Raw genomic sequence first — 19,594 nt, forward strand, 5'->3', positions numbered from 1 at the left:
AGCTTGCCTCAGGACTATGGCCCATGGATGGGCTGCAGTGGTCTTTCAACAGAAGTGAAATTAATCTTTGCCTCGAACACCAGTGTCTAGTCTAACTGGGCTCCAAACTATCATGTTCATATACATTTTGGGAGCTGTCATTTCCTTCCTGCAAAATTCAGAACAGGATGTTGGTTCCCTATGACTGAGCAACTTGATCTGAAAAAGAGGTATAGGGGAACAAAAGGATTAATAAACAAAGACAAATTGGTAAAGTCATCAAAGAGCACTGTTTCCTGTTTGTAACTCTGTTTCCTGTATGCCACTCAGAGGAAAAGATGAGAAGGAAATCTGCGAGGTGGCTGCCTTTTGACCTGAAAAGTCAATTTGCTTTTTTACCTCCTCGGTCTTCTCTGTCTCTACGGGGCCAAGATTTCCAGCCCACCCTTTCACACCATGATCTTGTGGATCCTTACTGCGCTCAGCATAATTCAGCCTGACAGCCTAACAGGTAAATCATTTCTCTCTGTCTCTGCCTTGTAGAGTTGGAAGGGACCCCAAGGGTCATCTAGTCCAACTCCCTGCAATGCAGGAATCTCAGCATCCATGATAGATGGCCATCCAACCTCTGCTTAAAAATATCCAAGGAAGGAGAGTCCACAACCTCCCGGGGGAGAATGTTCCACTGTTATTGGCTGGATTCTATGCCAATTTACTTGGGTGTAAACCACATTAATTCAGAACAAGCTTGATTAGGACTCGGCTGTCTTGCATAAAAAATGATACAGGGTTGAAATAAAGGGTGCCATTTCTGGACATTGGCAAAAAAATTAGTAACTGATCTAGCTTTAATCACCAGTCTGTATTTTTTGAGAAGGGTCTGTGGTACATGATGCTTTTAAAAAGGTTGCTGAAGCTAAGCAGATTTTTGTTCTGTACGCTGCCCAGATAAGAAATAAGCTGGGAGCCATAAATAAGCTGCTTCGGGCTTCTTGGAGGGAGAGTAGGATACATGTGCAACAAATATAATAAATTAATAGCATGAAGATCTCAAATTGGTTGCATTTGAAGATTTGCTTAGATACGTGTCATACAATATACGTTCTGGTTCCTTATTTTCTATAGTGTGCCCAACATTAAGGTTGTATAAAACAGCATTTGGTTAATTGATATCTTTGTTTCCTTTGGAAGTTTGCTGTCTGCAGTGTTTGGAAAATTAACAAATATAATATGGTTTGGTCACAGTCCTTGTGAGAGATTATCAGCAGGGTTGCTTCAGGTGACCTGTTTAGTAAGCATTTGTTGTGATTTGCTTGCATGAAGTGGGATTATTATATAGCACCCATTAATTGTTGGTAATTCATTTTAGTTTGTTTGTGGGCAACAAACCACTCCATAAAGCAATTGTTATCCCACACTTTCCAGCAGTTCCCCCCGTCACTTTCCTTACTGCAAATAGTTCAATTTTTATTTCCAAGTTGGTTTGTGGCACAAGATCACCAAATCCATTTTGAACAACTTGAATTTGCTGTTCTACGGTTGAAATTCCACCCGTCACAATCTAACTTTGGCTTCCCTAAAAAAAGCTCAACAACTCTAGTCAATCCAATGGGTAGATCATTACCAGTACTTTTATAGTGGTTGTAGATCGTAGTCTCTTGGAAGTTGGACAGGCCTGATATATAGAATAAACTAGCATCATATTTGCACACATTCCATGCATCAGAAACAGCCCGTTCAGGATTTTAAAAAAAGATTTCAGCGCATCTTTCAGATTTTGAATTGTTCCTACTTAGCTCCAGCCCCATGTTTTCACCCCTTAAATGCTGCTTTTGTGATGCTCTAAATCAGGCCTCCCCAAACTTCGGCCCTCCAGATGTTTTGGACTATAATTCCCATCATCCCTGACCACTGGTCTTGTTAGCTAGGGATCATGGGAGTTTTAGGCCAAAACATCTGGAGGGCCGCAGTTTGGGGATGCCTGCTCTAAATGCAGCACTGTTCTTGAGACCCATTAAAGACTTGTTTTTATTAGCTTATCAAAGCTCGAATTTCTGAAGTTCGAAAGGGCAGAATAAGCTTTGTTCGAAAGGGCAGAATAATGTCGATACAGGCAGAAATCACAAAAATTGAAATACTTTATTGTCAACTTGTATACAGTGAGATTACACAAATGAAAGTGAATACTCTTTCAGTATGGTTATTTAGCAAAGGATTATTGACATTTAGGACAACTTTTAGACACTATAGCACCTTTTTGAATTCCTTGCATTCCCACTCCTGGTTAAAGGTTCTGTGTGCATCGATTGCGGATTACTCATATTTCTTAAGAGCGCACCTACTTTAGTTCCTTATCCCTCGTTCAGATTTATAATTCACAGCTTTCTCTGTCAAACTAAGCTGAAGAGAACTGAGATATTATAAATGAACAGCTCGCACCTCCAGAGAGCAAATTAGCAGCAGCTGCCTTTAAATGGTCTCATAAAGTAATGATGATGAAAGATAATGAAGTAAGTATTTAATAACCACTGTGGGCCACACCAAAGTCATTGCGATGCAGCGAATTCACCGGCTCGTGTTGGGTCCCCGCATCAAGTCCCGATGAATTATTGCATGATGTCCTTCTGCAAACCACAGAGCCTCATTTCTAAAATAGCTGTTCTGCAGGTAGAATCAGTGATGATGCTTTGCCTAACCAATGGTGCAAGGTTGTTGTTGTTGTCGTTTAGTCGTGTCAGACTCTTCGTGACCCCATGGACCAGAGCACGCCAGGCACTCCTGTCTTCCACAGTTTGGTCAGACTCATGTTGGTAGCTTCAAGAACACCGTCCAACCATCTTGGCCTCTGTCGTCCCCTTCTCCTTGTGCCCTCTATCTTTCCCAACATCAGGGTCTTTTCCAGGGAGTCTTCTCTTCTCATGAGGTGGCCAAAGTATTGGAGCCTCAGCTTAAGGATCTGTACTTCCAGTGAGCACTCAGGGCTGATTTCCTTCAGAATGGGTAGGTTTGATCTTCTTGCAGTCCATGGGACTCTCAAGAGTCTCCCCCAGCACCATAATTCAAAAGCATCAATTCTTTGGCGATCAGCCTTCTTTATGGCCCAGCTCTCACTTCCATACATCACTACTGGGAAAACCATAGCTTTAACTATACGGACCTTTGTTGGCAAGGTGATGTCTCTGCTTTTTAAGATGCTGTCTAGGTTTGTCATTGCTTTTCTCCCAATAAGCAGGCACCTTTTAATTTCGTGACTGCTGTCACCATCTGCGGTGATCAAGGAGCCCAAGAAAGTAAAATCTCTCACTGCCTCCATTTCTTCCCCTTCTATTTGCCAGGAGGTGATGGGACCAGTGGCCATGATCTTGGTTTTTTTGATGCTGAGCTTCAGACCATATTTTGCGCTCTCCTCTTTCACCCTCATTAAAAGGTTCTTTAATTCCTCACTTTCTGCCATCAAGGTGGTGTCATCTGCATATTTAAGGTTGTTGATATTTCTTCCGGCAATCTTAATTCCGGCTTGCGATTCATCCAGTCCAGCCTTTCGCATGATGAATTCTGCATATAAGTTAAATAAGCAGGGTGACAATATACAGCCTTGTCGTACACCTTTCCCAATTTTGAACCAGTCAGTTATTCCATATCCATGGTGCAAGGTAGGTGATTTCAAAATGGCCGGTTTGGATCTTAAATGTAGAAACTACTCAATATAGAAATGGTGGACTGATTGTGGCTGGGGGAGAAAAATCATTCTGGTTGTATGCAATCTCTAGAGTAAATAAGTTATTTCACCTCTGGTTTCCCGACTGCAAAGCTGAGCTCTACCAATAGACCCTGATCTTCCTTCCTTCCTTCTGCTCTATTTCAACAACCAGATTCATCCGGATTCATCCGGAAGCTTCTTGAAGGTTCTGAATCCCCTGTGGTTTGTCTCCAACACCAAGGGCCTTCTGGCAGTTCCCTCACTGCGAGAAGTGAGGTTACAGGGAACCAGGCAGATGGCCTACTTGGTAGTGGCGCCCGCCCTGTGGAACGCCCTTCCAACAGATGTCAAGGAAATAAACAACTCTCCGACTTTTAGAGGACATCTGAAGGCAGCCCTGTTTAGGGAAGCTTTTAATGTTTGACGTTTTATGGAGTTTTTAATATTCTGTTGGGAGGTTTCCAGAGTGGGTGGGGAAACCTAGCTAGATGGGTGGGGTAAAATAAAATAAAATAAAAACAACCACCTGTGTGCAGGATTGCAGCCAACATATAAATCAGCAGAGAGGTGTGGTCTCCACCTTATGTCTTCCATGCAAAGCTTAAGTTTGATTTGTTTATAAAAGTCTCAGAGATGGCAGAGACTCAAAGTCAAAGGGCAGCTAGTTGATTAAAGCAGTAAAAATCAGCAGGCCATCTTAGACAAAGAACAAACAATTAAAAATGGGTGAAAGGGCTCTTGCTTTCACTTAAAAGTAATTTTAAATACCAACTCAGACATAGCTCCTTATCATTTTGCTTATGGCAAAGCAGTGAACGAAGCATTTTGGTGCTCGGTCATGTTGTTAAACATTATGCCTCATACTTGAGCAAGGTTGTATAGGAGGAGCTGCTCCTTCCGTTATTTGAGGCCCAAGCACCTTGAGTCGGGTTTGGAAGTGCATCAGTAACCAAGTGGAAGTCTTTGAGACCTGGTCAGTGGAGCCTGCTAGCAGCCTGGCTACTGAATTCTGTATCAGTTGCAACCTCTAAACCATTTCCAAGGGCAGCCCCACGTAGAGCGCACTGCAGCAGCCTAGTCCCAAGGTTACCAAGGTCCAGCTCTGAGGGCCTTCCGGCGGTTCCCTCCCTGCGAAAAGTGAGGTTACAGGGAACCAGGCAAAGGGCCTTCTCGGTAGTGGCACCCGCCCTGTGGAACGCCCTCCCATCAGATGTCAAGGAAATAAACAACTCTCTGACTTTTAGAAGACATCTGAAGGCAGCCCTGTTTAGACATCTGAAGGCGGCCCTGTTTAGAGAAGTTTTAAATGACTGTTTTAAAGTATTTTTTAATCATTTGTTGGAAGCTGCCCAGAGTGGCTGGGGAGGCCCAGTTGGCAATAAGCAATAAGTCGTCGTCATCATCATCATCATCATCATCATCATCATCTCTGTACAGGAAGGGCAGTAGTTGGTGAACCAGCCCGAAATAGCAACTGAAGCCACCTGGACCTTTGACCAGTGCTGGCTCAAAGAGCACCCTCCAGTACCTTGCCAAAGAAGGGAATATTTAGTATATAAAGTATACACTTTAGTAATAGTCCTCTCCTCCTGTTAAGGAGAGCGTGCAACACCGCCTTCGTGCTTCTTGCAATGAGGCATTCACTGCTTCCTAGACCCAATCTTCTTCAGCCCCCTCTTACAGAGCAAGGGAAGCTATTATTTAAATCTGGATGGACACTACGGTGTCCAAGCCCTGCAGGAGTGCTTCCTGGGACCTTCATGCCTTGCCATTATCGAAAACAGGATGCTGGTCTAGAGGCACCTGACATGTTGATGATGTGCAAGTCATTTGAAAGCCACTGTTGCAGCATTTTCTTCCACTCGGGTTGTAGCATTTTCTTCCACTCAGTTTGTGGGAGGAGGTTAATGCCACACACACACACACACACACACACACACACACACACACACACACCAGAGCAGCAAACTCTTATCATTTGTTTGTGAGGCTCTCTTCTTTACACCCACACCCACCTCACAAGCATCCCATTGTCATTTTGAGTAGCATGTTAAATGTGTGTGTGTGTGTGTGTGTGTGTGTGTGTGTGTGTGTTTGTGCACCTGCATAAACAACTTGTGATCCAGCCATAGCTGCCAAGTGCCCTGTTTTCCCCGGGAAACCCCTGTTTTTATTTACCTTTTCCCGGTGGTCCCCCGTATTACTTCGTCTCCCGTTTTTCTCCGTTATTTTCTCCTGCCGGCGGCCATTTTTTTCTTTCTGATTTGCCCTTCTATGGGCACCAAAAATGGCCACCGCCGGCTTCAAAAGTTGCATCTACGCATGTCTGGAACTGCATAGACACGACTTCCGGTGTTGGCGGCGGCCATTTTTGGTGCCCATAGATGGGCGGAGCGACACCGGAAGTTGCATCGACGCACTTCCTGACGTGCGTAGAAGCGACTTTTGAAGCCAGCGACGGCCATTTTTGGTGCCCATAGAAGGGCAAAACGACACCAGAAGTTACGTCGACACAACTTCCGGTGTCACACGGCTGCCGGTCCCGGATTCTGCAGTCCGGGACTTGGAAGGTAAGGATCCAGCATTTTTTTTCCTTCAGAAAAGAAAACATCTGTCAATCATCCAGGTCCTAGGAATAGATCTCCATGGGCTGCATGCATGGATTTGATTTCTGCCTATAAACTTGCAGCTTATGAAAGGACCCGGACTTTGCAGAGAGCTGTTGTCTTGTGGTCAAGAGTATCGGAACGAAGCTGGTTCCTTTCCTCCAGGTGTTCTAGCTCGGGGACGTAAGATGGTCCAAGAATGCTTTGAAGGGGTTCACTAGATGAGCCTTGGCTTCCAGGTCCTTCAACAGCCTGCTCTGATACAAGTTACGGATGAGCTTAAAGGTCCAGCTCCGAGGGCCTTCTGGTGGTTCCCCCCTTCCTGCGAGAAGTGAGGTTACAGGGAACCAGGCAGAGGGCCTTCTCAGTAGTGGCACCCGCCCTGTGGGACGCCCTCCCATCAGATGTCAAGGAAATAAACAACTCTCTGAGTTTTAGAAGACATCTGAAGGCATCCCTGTTTAGGGAAGTTTTTAATGTTTGTTTTATTGTGTTTTTAATAATCTGCTGGGAGCTGCCCAGAGTGGCTGGGGAGGCCCAGCCAAATGGGCAGGGTATAAGTAATTTATTATATCATCATCATCACTTGGCCTCTCGGCTGTGGTAGATGCGTTACAGTTTTTGAGAATGATAGACAATACGCAGAGAACTAAGAGATTTCAACTTCTGGCTGCTATAGACAGTTGTGCTCTAAATATAGCTGCAGACGGATGAGGGAAGACAAGCAATGGTGCCAAAATGGTACTTTATACTACGTTTAGATCATAGTCCTATATGTTGTAAGATCTAGAAGAAATAAAATTAAACCTAAAGACTTGATTTCAGGAAGTAAATGTAACATGGAGTTGTAGCCAACTAAGTTCTACTCAGAACACCCCTGCTGAAATTAATGAACTTATGTTGGTATGTCCATAAATTTCATTGGGTCTACTCCGATTATAACTTGCCTTGGATACATCCCATAATGCTGGATCCTGAGGTTGCTTCCCCACTCACTGGCATTTTAGCTCAAGAGCCATTATTTGCTCACCCAGTTTTAAAGATGGTGCCAGTTATTGCCAACTGGCATCTTCTGCACTGCTGTCCCAACTTTGTGCAGACCTCATTTGTGGTAAAATAAATTTACAACATAAATAATAATAGTGGCCAATGTGTGTGGATTGTCAAAGGGCTATTAAGGCTTTTCGGGGCTTCTGTACCTGTCATTAGCAGCTTCCTTCTTAGAGCTTTTTGCCTTCTTATTGTTTCCTGCGCAGTGCTGCAACAGCATTACTGAAGAACCAGGATATCAAAAAAATCAGGTCAGAAATGGAAATGGACATAAGTTTTGTGTGTTCATCCAAGGTCAGGAATGGAAATGACATAAGCGAATATTTGCAATATTTGCAACATTCGCTATTGTTGTTTCTTTAGCCCACAAACATTATGTAAATAATTGCATATATTTCGGCATTGTTGTTGACATTTCCTTTCCATTGAAAATGCATTGAAATGCACTACATAATTATAATTATGCTAGTTTTGGCTCCAGCGGACAGTGAGATACGTGTCATAGGTTTTAGCAGAAGCCAAATGGCAGTGGAACAGAAACAGCACTGATTGCAATGAACACAGGGCAGAACAACAACAACAACAACAACAACAACAACAATAATAATTTATTATTTATACCCCACCCATCTGGCTGGGTTTCCCCAGCCACTCTGGGCGGCTTCCAACATAAAAATGAAATAAAATAATCTATTAAACATTAAAAGCCTCCCTAAACAGAATGAACATCTCCGACTCCTTAAATTCCTACTGAAGAATGGCATTTTAATTGCCCTTTAAAAGGGCAAATTTCCCTATAGTTCAATTTTCCTCACCCCCCCTTTTATTGCAAACTAATTCTAGAACGCACGCAAACATTTTTAATTTATTAATTAATTAATTGAATCAGTAACAAATCTCCCACTGATCCTACAGGGGACAGGAATGGACTAATTAAGGGGGAATCAATCATTAAACTTTCAGCAGCACTGAACAGGAAGCAATAACCGAAGCAAAAGTGGCAAGGAGCTGGCTGCAGATTAACACCGAATAACCTCATCTGAATAGACCAGGCATCCCCAAACTGTGGCCCTCCAGATGTTTAGGCCTACAACTCCCATGATCCTTAGCTAACAGGACCAGTGGTCGGGGAAGATGGGAATTGTAGTCCAAAACATCTGGAGGGCTGAAGTTTGGGGATGCCTGGACTAGACCTTATACAAGAATCTTGCACATGGCACTGGGTATCGTCAGATAACACAGCTATACATTCAAACTGCGTAAAACCACAGTTTGAATTACACTTCCAGCCGCGTGTGGAAGAAGCAACGCTGCCACAGCAGTAAAGAGCTCTACTCTGAAAGCCAACCTGATTCTCATGCATTTAACTGCGGGGGATTTTTTTTTTTGCTGAGATCAAGGAGGAGTTCTTTTGTTTCCCAGGACCTGAGCTACATTCCCAGGCCATGAGCTTCATTCAGAAGATCTGTGTTGACATTTGGAGCCACCAACTGTTGAATAAAGTGTTTTTCTATCCGGTTTTGCTTGAGCATGCCTGGCCCTAAAACTTAGGGCAGTCTTATGCAGACTGCTTAAGGAGAAGTTAGGACAACTTATCCCCCTAGCCAAGCCTAGAATACTTCCTGCATCTTGGTGTGTTTTTGTTTTAACAAAGGTTTTCAATATCCCTTCCCCATTCCCTCAGAAGAGTTGCACTTTTAGCAGCAGCTCATGGTAAAAATCTCTCTCGCTTTCTTTATCGTGCAATCTTATATTAATGTCCTAATTAAAGCTGGTCGCTACGTAAGTTACTTCCAAGTAAATGTATTTAGAAATAAAGCACTGTTATGAAATGCAGCAATGTTTCTCTTTGGAAAGGTTTAATAATACGAAACAGTATGCGGATGATGCCCAGCTCTACCGTGTTCAGAAAGTGGTGGTGGGGGATGAGAGTTCAGACCCCTGGGCTCTCACTTGTGGGGTGCCTCAGGGCTCTGTCCTCTCCCCCATGCTTTTTAACATCTACATCAGGCATGTCAAACATGCGGCCCTCCAGATGTTTTGGACTACAATTCCTATCTTCCCCAACCACTGGTCCTGCTAGCTAGGGATCATGGGAGTTGTAGGCCAAAACATCTGGAGGGCCGCATGTTTGACATGCCTGATCTACATGCAGCCACTGGGAGAGATCATCAGGGGGTTTGGGCTGGGTGTTCATCAGTATGCGGATGATACCCAGCTCTACCTCTCTTTCAAATCAGAACCAGTGAAGGCGGTGAAGGTCCCATGTGAGTGTCTGGAGGCGGTTGGAGGTTGGATGGCGGCTAACAGATTGAGATCGAATCCTGACAAGACAGAAGTACTGTTTGTGGGGGACAGGAGGCGGGCGGGTGTGGAGGACTCCCTGGTCCTGAATGGGGTAACTGTGCCCCTGAAAGACCAGGTGCGCAGTCTGGGAGTCATTTTAGACTCACAGCTGTCCATGGAGGCGCAGGTCAATTCTGTGTCCAGGGCAGCTGTTTATCAGCTCCATCTGGTACGCAGGCTGAGACCCTACCTGCCTGCGGACTGTCTCTCCAGAGTGGTGCATGCTCTAGTTATCTCTCGCTTGGATTGGGGCTACCTCTGAAGGTGACCCGGAAACTACAACTAACCCAGAATGTGGCAGCTAGACTGGTGACTGGGAGTGGCCGCCGAGACCACATAACATCGGTCCTGAAAGACCTACATTGGCTCCCAGTACGTTTCTGAGCACAATTCAAAGTGTTGGTGCTGACCTTTAAGGCCCTAAACTGCCTCGGTCCAGTATACCTGAAGGAGCGTCTCCACCCACATCGTTCTGCCCGGACACTGAGGTCCAGCACCGAGGGCCTACTGGCGGTTCCCTCGCTACGAGAAGCCAAGTTACAGGGAACCAGGCAGAGGGCCATCTCGGTAGTGGCACCCACCCTGTGGAATGCCCTCCCACTAGAGGTCAAAGAGAACAACAATTACCAGACCTTTAGAAGGCATCTCAAGGCAACCCTGTTTAGGGAAGCTTTTAATGTTTAATTGATTATTTTATTTTTCTGTTGGAAGCCGCCCAGAGTGGCTGGGGAAACCCAGCCAGATGGGCTGGGTATAAATAATAAATTATTATTATTATATTTTAAAACTTGCTCTGCTCTTTCCTCACCTTAATATTTCCCTTTCTTCTGGTGCCACCACTGGCTAACATTTGTTTCTCCCCCCCCCACCCTCAGAAGCGAATATTTTAGTGCAACAGAGACCTCTCCGTCTAATGAGCGAAAGTGCCAAGATATTCTGCAACTACACATCTAACGGAAAGAAAATAAAGGAATTCAGGGCCTTGCTCCTCAAAGGAATAGAAAGGGTGGAAGTCTGCTCCATATACTGGAACACCACCCATAAGATTGCCAACAGTACAGGAATCAGCTGCCAAGTTGCATTCAGGACAGAAAACGAAGTCTCCTTTTACCTGCAGAGCCTACACGCCAATCAAACGGACATTTACTGCTGCAAAATTGAGATCTTGGACCCACCGCCGTATGAATTCAACGAAAGCCTTGGCACTTTAGTTCACGTGAAAGGTACAAACGTGAAAGTCCTTGCATATCTCCCAAATCACTCATGCTAGGATTATAGTATTTACAGTAGATGTGTCTACCCCCTTGCCAAATGCAAACCAACACTTTCTCAAAGAATTAATTAATGCATTAATTTGTCTAACCCTCTTTTGAACCATCTAGATTGGCAGCTGTCACTGCCTCCTGCAGGAGAGAGTTCCATAGTTTAACTATTCGGCCTTTGTGTTATTGAAATTCTTTTTCAGCTTTCCCCACTTGCACCTTTTTTGGGTGTGTGTGTGTGACAAAGTTTGTGTTCCTTTGTTGTCTTCATTTGGACAAGATTTCATTTTTTAGATGAAGTCTTGCCTCCAATAGCTTCTTGGACCCTGCTCATCAACCACACTTGTGTTATCTTGCTCCTCATGGTATGTTTCCAGATCTGTGGTGTACATTCCATTTCAGTACAGTCATACCTCGGCTCCCGAATGCCTTGGGAGTCGAACGTTCCAGCTCCCGAACGATCGAAAATTGGAAGTGTTACAATTTCCGAACGTTCTTTAGGAAGCCAAACATCCGACCGGGCTTCCGTGGCTTCCAATTGGCTGCAGGAGCTTCCTGCAGTCAATCAGAAGCCTCGCTTTGGAAGTCAAACGTTTCGGAAGTAGAGCGGACTTCCAGAACGGATTCTGTTCAACTTACGAGGTGCGACTGTATCTAATATTGTGTTCTTAAACAACTCCCAAGCATTTTGGTGTGATACGATGCTCTTGACTTTTTCAACTTCCTTTTTAACCAATTTCCTCATTTTCGGAAAGTTTCCTTTTTTGAAATCAAATGTGATCTAGGAATAACGGTAATACTGTATAGCTTTACATTTATAGTTTGCGCAGATGTGTTTTAAAGCTTTTCTCCCCTCTGTCAAGCTCCAGAAACGGCAGAATCTCAATGTCAACAAGGACCAGAATTCATTAGTATGGCAGTAGCTATCGGAGTCCTTATTTTATACAGTATCGTAACAACAGCAGCTTTTTTCTTTTGTTGGGTAAGGAATGCTTGTTTCTCACTTATTTCATGTACTTGAGGTACACTTAAATGCAACAATAATCTAATTTTGGAGATGGGAAAAGCTAGCCCACTTCTATACAGTTATACAGTTATGTGGCATCCCACTCTGCCTTGCCAAGCAAAGAGGTCTAGATCATAACCCCATGGCCCAGATGTTTTGCACTACAACTCCCATGATCCCTTGCCATAGTGCCTGGGACAGAAGAATGCTGGAGTCCAAAATATCTGGAGGGCAACAGGTTGGGGAAATCTGGACCATCTTTTAATTCTCTTTGTATGGTTTGATAGCCGAAGGTCCTTGCTCAATGATCTTCAATGGCTGCTGGTTATCCTTAATTTTTTTTTAAAATTAACTTTCTTTTCTATTTGAACAAACATCTCATATCAATAACATACACATCTTCACCCCTTCCCTCCCAGGCTTCCCCCAGCTCCCATTTCTGGTTTCTTACTCCCTTATCAAATACTGCTGTTTCAACCAGTCCACAATATCATTTCTTCTTTGTTTTGAATGTTCTATATCAAAAGAAAATGTGCATGTTTATTTAAGTCCTACCATCAAGTCAATATTCTTATTTTGTTTCTGCAAGTATATTATAAAAGGTTTCCAGTCTTTTTCAAAGTCTGTTGTCCTTCTCATAGTCTGTCCGTCAATTTTGCCATTTTTGCATAATTTATTAATTTTGCTTGCCATTGTTCTTTTGTTGTAATTTCTCCAGTCTTCCAGTTTTGTGCTACCAAAATTCTCCTTGCTGTAGTAGCATACATAAATAATGTCCTCTTCTCTTTTGGCAGATCTTGACCTAGAATACCTAACAGGAAGGCTTCTGATTGTTTAACAAATGTTATTTTCAGCATTTTTTCCAATTAATTGTATATCATTTCCCAATATATTTTTACATTCTTACAATCCCACCACATGTGATAAAAAGTACCTTCAGCTTCACATCTCCAACACTTCTTCTGTTCATTTTTATACATTTTTGCTAATTTGACCGGTGATACATACCATCTATGGGACCCAGGTGGCGCTGTGGGTTAAACCACTGAGCCAAGGGCTTACTGATCAGAAGGTTGGCGATTCGAATCCCTGTGATGGGGTGAGCTCCCGTTGCTTGGTCCCAGCTCCTGCCAACCTAGCAGTTCGAAAGCACGTCAAAATGCAAGTAGATAAATAGGAACCGCTACAGTGGGAAGGTAAACGGCGTTTCCATGTGCTGCTCTGGTTTGCCAGAAGCGGCTTTGTCATGCTGGCCACATGACCTGGAAGCTGTACGCCGGCTCCCTTGGCCAATAATGCGAGATGAGCGTGCAACCCCAGAGTCAGTCACGACTGGACCTAATGGTCAGGGGTCCCTTTACCTTTATATACCATCTATACATCATCTTCATGTAATTCTCCCTCAACAATATACAATCCGTAAACTTCAAATTTATTTTCCATAATTTTATCCAATCTTCAAATTGTATATTATGACCTATATCTTGTGCCCATTTTATCATCACTGACCTTACTTTTTCATCCTTAGTTTCCCACTCCAAATGAATATTATATGTCTTTTTTAGGATAACCAGCAGCATTAAAAAATGGCTTCTGGTTATCCTAAGGCAATTGGATTGGTCTCTCACACCCCACCTTGGGAAAGGGGGCTGAAGTCATGCTATTTAAATCTGTCTGCAGAGTGGGAAGGAAAATTGAGCCATAAGGTGTATGCTGCTGCTTTAGGCTGCGGAGACAGGTGTGTTCCAAGACTAGTGCTGCAGGGGTTGGCTGCTTGACACATGTCAACTGGGACATGTGCAAATAATAAAAAATATATTACAGAAATGCCTTACGCCCCATCAGTTTTCGTCCCCTGCTTGGAAATAGGCCCTATACAAAACTGAGTGGCTGGAGTGTGGTTGAATTACTGGAGTGCTCATCAAATGATATTTAATGTTGCACACTGCCCTGGGATCTTTTGATAAAGGGCGGTACATAAATTGGATGAATAATAATAATGATTTTTTTTTTAAAGAAGTAAAAATAGTACAGTGATGCTACTCAGCCTCAGCTCCAACTTTTTTACCATTTTAGGAGCCTGCATCTTGGTGAATGCGCACCCCCCCCGATTGTGCAAACCATGCTAGTGGGGTCCCCCCTCTCTCCCAAAGTCATTTGAGGGGTGTCAAAAGAACCCCAGATGAGTGTGTCGGGGGGGGGGAAGGAGAGATCATTTCATCAGGCAAGCACAAATGCTTGTGTTGGCAGAACAGTCTCCTTAGCTCTACACTGAATTTCGTCCCATGGACTAAATTACGGATTCAAGCCAATTTTTCGTAAACATTGTGAAAAGTTGGGTGGCTCTGTGCTCTCTAGCCAAGGCTTCCTTCCTTACAAGGGGGCACTTTCATTGCTGTGTACTGTGCCAAGAACCCTCCAGGTTTTCTAGTTAAATAATTGTGACAGCACACTCCGCAGAAGCAAAATTGTTCTTGAAATAGCTAATAATAGTGTCAAAGGTACGGAAGATTTTGCTAGCTCAGCTCTAGAGACCCGTGCATTTTTTGCAGCTGTTCCATACACTTGCAAGGAAGTGATGATGAGAAGATGAGCAAGAGACCCACACATCTGCTTTCCATGCTTTTGGGTATTAAGTGAAGGGGAATCTCATGTATCTCTCTTGCTGTCAGTACAGTGGAACCTCGGTTTATGAACACCTTGGTTTACGAACGCAGCGGATCCATCTGGAACGGATTAATCCACTTTCCATTACTTTCAATGGGAAAGTTCGCTTCAGTTTATGAACGCTCCAGTTTATGAACTGACTTCCGGAATCAATTGTGTTCATAAACTGAGGTACCACTGTACTGAGTATCTCTCCAGTAAGGAGATGCACGAGGACTGAGTTTAGTTCTCTGCAGAATGCTTACCTTCCAAGTCCCGGTCTGCAGAATCCGGGACCAGCAGCCGTGTGACACCGGACGTTGCGGCGACGTAACTTCCGGTGTCGCTTTGCCCTTCTATGAGCACCAAAAATGGCCGCTGCCGGCTTTGAAAGTCGCTTGTACGCATGTCAGGAAGTGCGCCGGCGCAACTTCCGGTGTCGCTCCGCCCATCTATGGGCACAAAAAATGGCCGCCGCTGACACCGGAAGTCGCGTCTATGCACTTCTGGACATGCGTAGATGCGACTTTTGAAGCCGCCGGCAGGAGAAAATAACAGAAAAACGGGAGACGAAGTGATACGGGGGACCACCGGGAAAAGTTAAGTAAAAACGGGGTTTTCCCGGAGAAAACGGGGTACTTGGCAGCTATGAGACTGCCCAGAAATGCAGAAAAAATATTAACACACAATTGTTTCATCACTCCTTGCAAAGTGGATTTTGTTCATGGGGTTTTGTTCATGATAACAATTAAATTCTCTCCCCTCCATCATTTTCATTGTAGCGGAAAACCAAGAAGAATAAGATTGTTCGGAATGACTATTTCAACATGACTGCCTGGCAATCAAATGCTCCGAAGAAGCGACCTCAACAGCCAGGTGTCCCAGCAAGGAACTACACTGCGTACCGATCATGGGAGCCATGACAATTGGTAACATAAATGGTCCATTCCCTACAATGGGAAATATGAATGAATGAACATTTCACCCCTTAGCTCAGTGTGCCTGTTGTGGACGGTCACTGATATCCCCACGAAAAAGAGTTCTCGGCACCGTGAAGGATAAAAACTGTTAAGTTATGCTTCATATTGATGGTGGAAAAGAAGAAAAACTGACACTGGATTGTAAATACAGTCTCATAAACCTCTTTTAAGCAAATGCTGGTTCCACCAGCATTGCTGCAATTTCTCGATTGCTTCAGTCTTAGGATAGTGTATATAAATTGTTCCAAAACTCTGGCAAATCACCAAGCAAAGAGCAGAGGTAAAATATGTTGTCTTTCATGTCAAAAAGGGGAAATACCAAATGGGAGAGTCTAAAACATATGTTTAACAGATCAGGAGCATTCAGCTAAGTTGGCCCATATTCTAAAGAACATCACCCTATTGTAAGCGAAGTGAGTGATTAGTTGGATAGCTTTGCCATGTAATTCTGCAGAGTACCTTTCCCTCCTGATGAACAAATTCCTCATACTGCTAAAACAATCAATCTGCAAGTCATTTCTGAGAGAGCCTTTAAGGAAGAGTGGAATGTGCAGCCATAGGAGACCACTCTTGAGATTCGCAGACTTTCACTCATGCTTGGACAATGTCCTACACGAAGGAGCAGACAAAACGTCCTCACTGAGAAGAGAGAATTAATCAACTGATGACCCACATGCCGTGGGCTCCCAATGGGATCCAAGAGAGATAAGAACAGGGATTATTTTTTTTTCCTTTCTTGTTGTCTGGACACAATATATGCATGGTTCAATGATTATAGCCAAGTGAAGCCTGGAATTAAAAAGGCAACAGGTCCTCCCTCCCTCAATGCTGTCCACTTGTAGCAAATGTAGGACGTACAATGCCGTTTTGCCAGTAAAAAAACACGACATTGCAAAAAACGATGATTTTAATTTTCTTGATGAGTTAACAACTCATATGACATATGCGTTACTGAACAGGAACCAACAGGAGCCTTACAGAACAAGAACCAACTAAGGCTGTCACATCTTTAGCACCACCTCAGGAGGCACACCCATCACTAGCAAATGCATACCTGCCAAGTTCCAGCCTGAGAAATAAGGGACCAGACCGGAAGTAGCGCTGCCGCCATTTTGGAACTGGGCGGAGCATGCTCAGAAGTGACCTTTGATGCTGCTGTGCCCAGTTCCAAAAAGGCCGCCGCACCAGAAGTCGCGCTGCAGCCATTTTGGAACTGGGCACAGCAGCATCAAGTCGCTTCTGAGCATGCTCCGCCCAATTCCAAAATGGCCGCCGCACCAGAATAAACCAGGAAAAAAAAATCCGTTTTTTTGGCTGGGAACAGCTGGAAAAACAGGGGTTTCCCGGGGAATACGGGAGACTTGGCAGCTATGGCGAATGTTCCTGAGTGCAAGGAATCAAACAAAGCACAGAAAGAATGTAGCCAGGGCAAGGCCAACGCACGACTTGAAATGACTTAGCGAGCAATGAACTCATTTTGCATCGAGATGCGCATAAGTTTGTCATTTGTTGCATACGCGTGTTACCCCTAGGTAGCACCTTTGTTATGGGCGCATCCAGGGCCGGATTTAGGTTTGGTGAGGCCCTGAGCTACTGAAGGTAATGGGGCCCTTTGTATGTCCAGCTGTCCTTTGTCAACACCAAATTGTCGCTGTTAGAAATGAGCAAACCAGTGATATTTTAGGGAGCAGGCTAGCAGGCGGGGCCCATTACTTACATCATAGAAGCCTACAAAACACAAAACAAAACACTGTTGCTGTATGTAGGTTTCATTTTATTTGTTCTTTATCTTATATTTTGGAAATGCACAGCCATTTTCCCCCTTTAATTTTTTTTGGGCCCCCCAAGAGAGTGGGGCCCTAAGCCATAACTTGTTTAGCTTATATGTAAATCCAGTACTGGGCGCATTTTTTAAAAAATAACTCCATTGTCTCTAAAGACAGAAAGGTGTCAAGGTGTCAAGACCAACACCGCTATGAAAAGGGCAAATGCCTTCTCCCAAAATAAAGTGGGCTTGTGCCATTCTCTTGGATCCACTTTCAACGAGAGCATGTTTAATACAAGTATTGCCCGGCGATTCTTTCTGCTTAGTAGCGGAAAGGCAAGAAGATGCGCTGCTTAGGCTACAACAGAAACAGGCAGTATCTTTTTCGTGGCGCACCCACCTGCTTTTAACAGCAATCGCACCCCGGCAGAGTAATTCATTATTTAGATGGCAAATGCACACCCTAACCTTTGGGCTCAGCATGATCTGTTTCCTCCCATCCCTTATCACCCAATATGATGTCCCTGAACAGCCTGGCTTGCTTAAATCACTTTCATTTTCTCATCCTTCCTTGTCAGGGGGAGGGGAGGGCATATGTTTGATAAATGGCTTACTCCAGAACTACTGATCTCAGAGACCCCACCCGCCCTCGCCTCTTGCATTGCATTGTATGAGGCCTCTCCACTCTTCCAGTGTTTGTTTTCAGCCTCCCTGTTATCAGCGGCGATGCTTCTCGAAGGCATTTACAGAAGCCATGTGGGTGCCGTAGGGGCCATGTGGTTTGTTTCATTCAGAGATTAGTGTTCATGAGAAAAATGAAATGCTTCTTGAATGCTAGTGAGCAGGATAGTACCAAATACTGCGGCATACATGGGGTGTTTTGTTAGTTGCTTTTATCTACCTGTGTGCATGAGTTTTGTTTTGTTTAATAAAAGAAGGGGTGGATGTTTTATTTTGGGAATGTGAGAAGAACTGACCCTTTAATAGTCACTTGCTGTTACAGTGTGTCCTCGGTGATTGGTTTGACCGGTTTGTAGGAAGAGAAAACCACTGCGGTTAGAGCTGCTATTGAGACTGCATACACATTTCCAGCTTAAAACACAGCTATGTTGTTGTTCTTCTCTGTTTGGATTCATGAGAAAGGATGTGTAGAAAAATGGGTTGTGGCTAACACCTGTTTCCCAAATCAGTGATGGAACCATACTAGAATGCAGAGTAAACAAGAATATATACACAGCCTAAGGTTGAAAAGCCAAATATACAATTGAACCCATACTGCGGCCAGCAGCAGCTTCTGGGAAAAGGGTTTGTGGTCGGAAAGGCTGCTGCTGCCTCAATACAAATCACACTCCACCAGCTCCTTTTAGCCAAAAAAGCAAAGCAAAACCCCAAACCTGAAATTCATTCACGAAATGTTGTCCCGTTTGGCCGTGAGTGAATTCCTGCAGTTTCCAAGATGGTGGTTCTAAAGGGTATATGATCAACACCACCATCTTGGAAATTTGAGCCAGCGTTGCATTATCAAGTTGCCATTTCTGCTGAACAGCTTCATCACAACTCTACTTTCTAACTAAATGTCATCTTAAAGACATGAGACATAGTTTTATAACAAGCACCAGAGAGTCGTGAAATCTGTCCATAATTCTAAGGGCAAGAGAGTATAGAGCAGGCATCCCCAAACTGCGGCCCTCCAGATGTTTTGGCCTACAACTCCCATGATCCCTAGCTAACAGGACCAGTGGTCGGGGAGGATGGGAATTGTAGTCCAAAACATCTGGAGGGCCAAAGTTTGGGGATGCCTGGTATAGAGAACCTCCCCCTCTCATCAGGAGTAGCTCCTCCCCAAGCAGTGATGGAAGCGCGGGCTCTGAAGAGGCTAGTCAGGAAGCGGAGAGAGAGTGCCAGGTCTCTGGCAGCATGGGAGAGCCCCGGCTCCACAGGCGGGAAGAGAGGCGGAAAGGGAAAGCACGGAGCGTAGACCTTTTCTCCTGGTTCCGGAATTACGGAGGAGGAGAAAGGGGAGGAGATTCACTGACCCAAGGCTATTATGTTGGGAGAAGTCGTGCAGGGGGGCAGTGCCGGATTCTGGATCGGAATGAGCAGACATGTTTCCAACACCCCGTTACACTGTAAATAGAGTGCACCAATAAAAACTGTTAAAAGACAAGCATGGGGAAAGTCGTTACTCTGGAGTAGTCGCAACAACGCCCGACAGCAATAATAATAAATAATAATAATAGAATGAGAGGCGAGC

The 19,594-nt window shown here is 44.3% G+C and overlaps 1 protein-coding gene across 1 annotated transcript; it reads left to right on the forward strand.

Annotated features, from left to right (window-relative positions):
• The first annotated feature begins 237 nt into the window (after positions 1-237).
• On the forward strand, positions 238-16,707 carry CD28 (CD28 molecule). The gene is made up of 4 exons (XM_035133419.2): positions 238-490; positions 10,557-10,904; positions 11,807-11,925; positions 15,378-16,707. The coding sequence occupies exons 1-4, from the start codon at positions 436-438 to the stop codon at positions 15,516-15,518; spliced, it is 663 nt and encodes a 220-aa protein (XP_034989310.1). The 5' UTR covers positions 238-435; the 3' UTR covers positions 15,519-16,707.
• The last annotated feature ends 2,887 nt before the right edge of the window (positions 16,708-19,594 follow it).

Source organism: Zootoca vivipara, chromosome 1 (assembly GCF_963506605.1).
Source record: "Zootoca vivipara chromosome 1, rZooViv1.1, whole genome shotgun sequence".
Taxonomy (NCBI): domain Eukaryota; kingdom Metazoa; phylum Chordata; class Lepidosauria; order Squamata; family Lacertidae; genus Zootoca; species Zootoca vivipara.